This window comes from Asterias rubens, chromosome 7 (assembly GCF_902459465.1).
Source record: "Asterias rubens chromosome 7, eAstRub1.3, whole genome shotgun sequence".
NCBI classification, from domain to species: Eukaryota; Metazoa; Echinodermata; class Asteroidea; order Forcipulatida; family Asteriidae; genus Asterias; species Asterias rubens.
In genome coordinates this window covers 1006653-1015216 of record NC_047068.1, presented here as the reverse complement: position 1 = coordinate 1015216, position 8564 = coordinate 1006653, and the positions used below count along the sequence as shown (strand labels likewise).

Below are 8564 nucleotides of genomic sequence, written 5' to 3'. Positions count from 1 at the left end.
ATTTACCATATTTGTTTTTAAGCACCTTGTAATTTTAGTTTATTCGTGATTTATCTTCTCCAAATTTTTTTGGGCAAAGATTATTTTGGGGTGAACTAAGACATTTTACGAGAAGAGGATTTGAACCTTTGCTCATCAGGTTTACGTGCCAGTGTTCTCCCAAGCTCGATATTGGCAGTCTCCCTAGTTTGTCAACATTTCTATTTGAGGGGCCCCAGTCAACAAAGGACTAGCAGATGTTAGGTCACTAGTTCATATTACCATGGAGGAAGGAAGAGAAGGAGCTCCAACGACCCGCAAAACCGCAGAGTAACAAAAGAATACCCTGACAATGCCCCTGTCTGACCAGTGGAAAAAGATAGGAGACCTCCAGCAATTAACGAGCAGGATTAGATCTCTTTGTACAGAATGTGCGGTACCGCCGCTCTGCACCGTTGCCTCGTGTAAAGTTGAATCATTGGAGACAAGAATTGTGAATATACACGTTTTCATTTACCGTTTGTGGTGTTTCACTGAAACATCATGGCATATTTTTACATTTTTTGTGACTTTCCGGTCAATAGCGGTGATTCAAAATTTGGGTATTAGCACACGAGGGTAGTTGGTATCCAATTGTGTTTTTCGATTTGGTGGGCACAAGTGTACACAATTTTGTTCAGGTCTCAAAAAAGGTTTTTTTTTCTGTATTATATCCATACGACATACAACACCATGGTTGAGTGAAGAACCAAGTGTGCACGCGCAAACTCACATACGTGAGGTCGCCCATTGTCTGTATAAGGTGAGTGGGTGATTAGGAGGTATCGTTAAACGACCGCGGTACCACGGGTTCGACTTTAGAAGCCCCTTCGTTCGAGCTCCTTCTCTTCCTTCCTCCATGATATTACAAACTGCATTTAAAATTACAAAAAATGAAAAACATGACATTTTAGTCTTGCAGTGTGATCAATACCGGCAGAACTTTTCATTTTTTATTAATTTTTGTGGGAAATTTGGTGGTGGGCGGCAGTCTATTTTTCAGTTGAAGTGCCGGGCGGAAATTGTGAGTGCAGGGCAATTGTGAGTGCAGGGCAGGCCCACCCACTGCCGCCCACCGTGGCTGCAACCCTGATGACAGAGGTTGAAGGTTGGGATCCCACATTTGTGTGGATTTTATTGTGTTTTCTAGTTTATAATCAATGTTAATTTTAGGCCCTCTCCATTTAGTGAAAACAAGAAACTGTAAATAAAGACCTTATTTTCCTCAGCTGATGATTTTTTCCTTGGAGAAGAGCCTAATCAGGCGCGGATTCGAACCTGAACTCTCACATTTGAGGGTCCTACATCAGAGTCCCATGTAAGTCAACCCTGACACTCCAAATTGAGTATCCTTGTTGTATTACTACTGTTATTTCTTAAAGACGCTGAACACTATTGGTAACTGTCAAAGACCAGTCTTCTCACTTGGTGTATCTCAACATATGCATAAAATGACAAACCTGTGAAAATTTGAGCTCAATCGGTCGTCGAAGTTGCGAGATAATAATAAAAGAAAAAACACTCTTGTCACATGCAGTTGTGTGCTTTCAGATGCTTGATTTCAAGACCTCAAATTCTAAATCTGAGGTCTTGAAATCAAATTCGTGGAAAATTACTTCTTTCTCGAAAACTACATCACTTCAGAGGGAGCCGTTTCTCATAATGCTTTTTACTATCAACATCTCCCTATTACTTGTTACGAGGTAAGGTTTTATGCTAATAATTATTTTGAGTAATTACCAGTAGTGTCCACTGCCTTAAAACTTCACTCTAACATGCTCCATTACACGCCTTATGACAAAAAAAAAACTTTTTAAAAGGCCTATAGAAACCGTAAACAGGGCAAATATGCTGTAGAACCCTAGAGGGTATTATAAACAAGGGTTCAGATAGATAGTTAGACAGCAACTTTTATATCCCTCACTTGAAGTTAGCCATTATATCAAAAAATGTTTTCCACATTAAACTGTCCATTACTCAATAATGCATTGGGCGACATCTGACTCATTTTCACAGAGTGGGTCACATTTGGTTATTAGGGATCTGAGCTAGCATAATTTTACGTTTTCTGTTTTTGCCACTTCCAATAGGACTTATCTATACGTTTTGATAAGTGAAAGCAATCGCCCTACTACAAGCACTTCAATGAAATTAATAATCTAGACGTCAGTTCAACGACACTCCTGGAAAAAAATGTTTGACCAACAACTCTTGACACTCTTGAAATAATCCTGAGGAAAAAAACGTGGCTTAGTAAATAGAACATGACTTGGACTTACCGTTGGACCGCAGAACCATCTCCAACACTGAAGCTCCCTCTGGTCCCTTGCTGAGAGACAGGTCTGGCACTCCCTGGGTGTGCCGTGCCGAGGGGAGGATAAGGTGAGGCTGAGCTGGTAGGCGATGGCAGAGGGGGTATCTCAAGGAGCTCAGCGATGTCGGCCATCTTTGCCTGGCGGGCACGTTGTCTGCCTGTTGTGATTGGAAAGAAAGAAACCAATAAATAAAAACACTAAGAGTTGTAGCAGGACATTCTTCGTAGCACATTTGAACTGCTAAACACACCATGGTCTGATTTCATAGAGCTGCTTAAGTACCAAAATTTACTAAGCACCAAGTAATTTTGCTTACTGGAAAAGGGTTACCAGACAATACACCAATGGCCTTGGGAACTAGTTTGTCAACTTCCAATACCTTGGGGAGCTAATATCGACTAGTCACCCTCAAACCATGTTATATTTGTATATTATAACACCCCTTACCAATATTCTGTCTTTTCATTGGTTTAGAGCGCGTCACATGATGTCTTAGTTTTACTAGACGACGGCAGTGTGATAGAGCTTCGGTTTGCCGTGTGATAGTGCATCGGTTTGCCATGCGCTAGTCCGAAGACTATCACACGGCGTGCAGTACCCAGACGTCCGTTGCGTGTACGAGGATGATAAATTAATAGTCTGTAACCATTTCGGGTTACATGACACTACATGCAGCACAGTAAAATTTTTGCAATCTGCATTCGCGTCGTCCGTGGATTGTAGCATTCAGGTCTGTAACTTAATAATAATAGTACAGTATTTAGAAATGTTTGGGGTGTTATAAAACAAATATTGACTGCTTTTTTACTCGTGCAGTGGTTAAAACTATGACTCCCTCGGTGATCCCCGGAGCGTTCTATTTTCCCTATTTTCCGTGGATCACCTCGGGAGTCATAGTTTTAACCATAGCACTCGCAGCAGTCAATTTTTTGTATATTATTTCTTAGGCTATTATCTCTTCAGACAAGACAATGAGGGAGGGAAAAAAATCAGATCAACTTCCATTTGTGTATTACCTTTGGTAAGTCTCTGCTTAGCAGCCATACAGCGGATATGGTCATCAAACTGGAACCTTGCCGCTAAGAGTGGAATTGGCTTAGCGTGGGGGGAGGCGGTGGCTCGCTTGTGGATGGTCACATGGAGGGATCGGCTGTCATCTTTGTCACCTGTCACCTCCAAATCCTGAAGAGTCAATCAGACAAATAATTAGGGACCGACATTTTTTTTTTTTGGCAATGTTGTGTAATGCATGTAAAAGAACCCAGTGCACGTATCGAAAAAGAGAAGGGATTCGCCCCAGTGTTTGTTTGTTTGTTTGTTTGAATGATCTTCCCATCAAGGGAACTCGGCAAACTCCCACAAAGGGATATAAACACCAAGCTGGCAACAGCCAATCTCTCGCACAAACATTGGTTCAACGTCTATGATTATGAATTACACAAATCAAGAAATTGTGATTCATAAACTAGACGACAATATTTATTCTAGTCATTGTGAAACCAGCGGTTAGCTGGGGGAAGTCGAACTCCAACCTTGTGATTTATATATTTATTGACCAAACCAACAGCGGACGAGCCGCCAATTACAGGAAAGGATACCAAAAAAAAACAATGAGAAATATTCATATAGCCTATATAAAAACAATCTGATATGTACAAAGTACACAGTGATTGCAAGTCCTGCAGTCTAACCACTTATGTTCCTGGTTTGATTGGCATCATATTGCACCGTGTGAACCATGGTGTTTAAAAGGAGTTTCTCCCCTTGCAGGAAAATAGCGAAAGTTGAAGAACCTTGACCTTGAGCGTCACTGAGTGATGGATAGGAGCGCTAAATAAGAAGCCACTGTTAATTTATTGTGATACTTTGTTACCTGTGAATTATTGTTCTTTTTTTTGGAGGGGGGGGGGGTCCAATAAGGAATTTGGGAAAGAGTAGATTTTGTTTTCAGTTGATGAGAAAAAGCTCACCATAAAAATAACAATGTGTTTGAAATATTATATTTTGAGCTGTATTTCACTGGAACGTCAGGCCAATAGCTCTATATATTTTGTTGGCATTTTGTACCATATGTACTTTTGGTTGGTAAGCAGTTTTGGTAAGCAGTTTTAACAACTAATTATTTTTCTCAATGGAACTTCAATGTTTATGTGGCATTGCAAACTTCGCGTAAAAAGGGCTCCTGCGTCAAATTTTGAAAATGCATCAGATCATGAAAAAATGTCAGCGGATATGCTTTGCAGAGTTTGTACAACTGTCACAATATAAATAATCATTTTAAGGTATCATCTTAATTCTTGTTCAAGGAATATTTGGAATTTATTTTGCAACGTCATATTTGAAAGAAAACTATATATTTATTTTCTCAATTCCCACTTGTGAATAATTATATCACAATAGAAATTCTCGTTGAACGTTAACAAGTGAAATTACTCTTTTGTTTTCAATAAGACTTACTGTCTATAGCGCCCAGAAGATAGTAATGTGTCAATCGTACAAAGACTGTTTAAGCACTTTGCGGGAAAAAATCTATGAATATTAATCAATCAAAAAACTCAATCAATATAAAAGCAGTGACAGCTGCAACTATTGACGAATTTCCGAGAAATGCAGAAGAAGAAAAAAACATGTTTTTGTTCCCCGCAAACCCATCAATCAAACCTTGGGGGATTAATTAATATCATTTAAATACTGGAATAGAAAGTCTTACATCGAAGCCATAAATATGTGGGGGATGTTGGAAAATGCCATGGAAATGATAACGTTGTTCCACCCCCCCCCCCTCCCTTCTAAATGAATATATAAAATTATTGAGTTTAAATACAGCAGTATTAGAATCACAAGGTGAAATCTGGACTGTTCCATTTCACAAGGTGAATGGAATAGTCCAGCAGCCAATTTCACGAAACACTAGGATTTAATCCTATCTTGAGTTAGGACGAGTAACTCTTCTCTACATAGGATGGGTTCAATGTGTCCTACGTATTTGGATATGGATACGGAACTGAACCCGTCCTAAGATCACTCCTAAGTTTAGGAAGAGTTTGGTAAAATCGACGGCAGATTTCACTTTTGATAATATTCTGCTACAGGGTATGAATCAAATGCATCACCGCACACATGCAACCTTTTTAATTGAAAGAAAAAGAGGAGATAGCTGGTCACACTTTACTTTTGTGAAGTGTTTTTCAGTTTTCTAAGGCACTGTTTTGAAAAGAAACAGAGGAAATCAGCTGATCAGCTGAAAAGCATAGGTCCTTATCATTGTATATTTTTCAAATAATTCATAATTGACTTCAAATTGACTTCAAATTGACTTAATGGCATTAACAAATCTTTGGTTGCAACAGCACAGCAGCGTTTGATAGAATAAAGCATCTTAAGAAACATTACACCTGTAAAAACATAATAGTTTTTATGCCCCTAATTTCATGTCCATACGCACAATCGATACCTAAAGTGTAAAGTCTATAAGTACATGCTTAGCCAAGTTCGGTGCTAACAAGCTTTATGAAATGGGGCACAGGCCAAGAGTAGACCTGTAGGATTTGAAACTTTGTATGGTGGAAATACGATACAGGAATGTTTGCGATAACACCATAAAAGCAGAATCTTTCTCCAGAAGACAATCAGAGCATACTGATCGAAACGCCATTGATCCCCCAACTCAAATGATCCCCAACTCATTTAGAATCTATAGTCATTACATAGTGTTCCAGCAAACCTTTCCATGGAGTAAATCTATCTACAACACGACCCAAAATCTAAATGACCCCAGTGAACTTTAAGCCAGTAAATTGGAGGTTTATTTTGAACCAGTAATTCATGGCAGTCAGCTATTTTTGCATTTCTTCTTTTCTGTTATACAAACCACCACTTTTCAACCAATACTTAGCCAAGTTTGGTGCTTACAAGCTTTATGAAATATACATGTAGGGTCCAGGACTGAGAGTAGATCTATCTACAACAAGACCCAAAATCTAAATGACCTGCCATGAACTTTAAGCCAGTAACTTTGAGGTTTATTTTGAACCAGTAATTCGTGGAACAAGACAGCTACTTTTGCATTTATTCCTTTCAATAATACAAACCACCACCACTCAAGCAAATACCACAACTTAATATTTTCCTACACAGTGATCCTTTTGTACAGTGCTTTTTAATCACCAACGTTCCACAAGCACAGACCATAAAAGTATTTCCAGAAAGAAAAAAAACTTTAATGGCAAGCAGGACTTCCAGATGCTTTTTATGTGGTCAGAGGAATTTCTGGACTGTATTGTGTCTCGTTTCACACCTTTATGCACTTTTGTGGTTTTGTATATTAGATGGACTTGTGGTTTAGCAACAAGGGGGGGAACGTGGACTAGGGGTAAGGGAGAGGTGAGGAGGTAAACCGGAGGTCATGGAGTGGGAAGTTTACTGACTCTCAGTTTCAAGGACGGACGGTTAAACTTTTCTCAGACGTGACGCGCGGGAATAATTGAACCCAAGTCACACTTGAACTTTAAGTTGGAAAGTTGTTGGTCTGGCAGTTGAGGGTACTGTACATGTCAGGTCTTAGGCTATTAGTGTACAGCTCATCAGAGTTTGCCCTTAAAGACACTGGACACTATTGGTAATTGTCAACGACTAGTCTTCACAGTTGGTGTATCTCAACATATGCACAAAATCACAAACCTGTGAAAATTTGAGTTCAATCGAAAGAAAAAAACACCCTGGTCGCACCATGGTCACACAAAGTTTTGTGCTTTCAGATGCTTGATTTTGAGACCTCAAATTCTAAATCTGAGGTCTCGAAATCAAGTTCGTGGAAAATTACTTCTTTCTCGAAAACTACGTCACTTCAGAGGGAGCTGTTTCTCACAATGTTTTATACTATCAAACTCTCCCCATTACTCGTAATCACAAAAGGTTTTATGATAACAATTATTTTGAGTAATTACCAATAGTGTCCACTACCTCCTGTGGATGAACAGCTGACTAGACCATAGGGCCCAATTACAGGAATCGGCAGCAAGGAATTGGCACTTGCAGACGCAGGGAATTCCGCACTTACATCAAGCATACGTCATGGGTTAGGAGGGAGTTAGGGCTTGGGTCCTGAAATTGCTTGTTACTTGTTAGTGTAGGCTTTAAAAAAAAAAATGTATGGTTTATTTATTTTAAAATTTCGCAGCATACCGCTGAATTGCGACATAATTTACAATTGTTAAAATCGCTCATGACAGCAGTTATTAATTCTGCTTTTCTGACCTCAATTAAATAGCAAAAAATCGAGATTTTCTATCAATAGTTTATCAATGCTCTCACCTGTAGAGGGCCAACAAATCTGGCCACGCCCCATCCCAGCTTCTTGACATCAGGTTCAACCAGAATGAGCTGATGTTTGTCAATCACAAGGAAACGACGCACTCTTTGGGGACTGTGGAGGAAAAGAGGGAATAATAGAGAAGATTCAAACGAGGAGGAGTGATTAGATTAAAGAAACATTGCAGAATTGGTTTGCTAACAAAACAGTTCAGTAGTGTAAGCACTTTATGTAATCCACTGTATACATAAACTGACACACCTGAACAAGTTTGAGATCTATCGGCCATATGGGGCACGAGAAAGTTGTGGAAAACCGATTACACGTTTTGCATGACATTGATGCAAACAAAAACATGAATAAAACGCTCACTGAGTGATAAACTCCAAACGCAAAGATAAATTATTTTATTTCTCATCAAATATGACATATCAGGCAGAAATATTTCAAGGGATGTTTTCTACTATCATCATCATTAGACCGTGTAAGTTTAATGTAAATCTGTGATCTTCACGATTTTGTTTTCTCACCAATTCTGTAACGTTCCTTTACAGTTGGTTAGGTTGTCTGGGCCTGGACTTAATCTTTAAGAAACAACCCCTTAACACTCCTTGGTGTAGAGGGTTTATAAACCTTGGCAAATATGTCGAACCCCGACATGAACACACTAGTCATAGTTGGCTCTTCCATTTCTTAGGCCGTTCAGTTTGGCACTTACGTACATGTACACGTAGGTGAGGTAGTCTTGAGGGCTAGTCAAACCATATGGTCCTTAGGTAGCCCTGAGGGTTTGTCAAACTTGGTCCTTAGGTAGCCCAGAGGGCTGGTCAAACCTACATCTATGGTAGCCCCGTGGGCTAGTCAAACTTAGCTTTAAGGTACTAGTCGAAATTAGCTCTTTTGTAGCCTGGTTGACTAGT

General features: G+C 39.4%; 1 protein-coding gene across 1 annotated transcript in view; it reads right to left on the bottom strand.

The window, feature by feature from the left end:
- Nucleotides 1-2155: 2155 nt before the first annotated feature.
- Nucleotides 2156-8564, bottom strand: part of LOC117293114 (protein CLEC16A-like) — a 45289-nt gene continuing 38880 nt past the window's right edge. The window contains exons 19-21 of the mRNA XM_033775332.1: nucleotides 7647-7758; nucleotides 3350-3515; nucleotides 2156-2490 (exon numbers count right to left, since the gene is read on the bottom strand). Coding sequence (XP_033631223.1) covers nucleotides 2294-2490; nucleotides 3350-3515; nucleotides 7647-7758 — 475 coding nt within the window. The 3' untranslated portion in view covers nucleotides 2156-2293. The remainder of the gene's footprint in view (nucleotides 2491-3349; nucleotides 3516-7646; nucleotides 7759-8564) is intronic.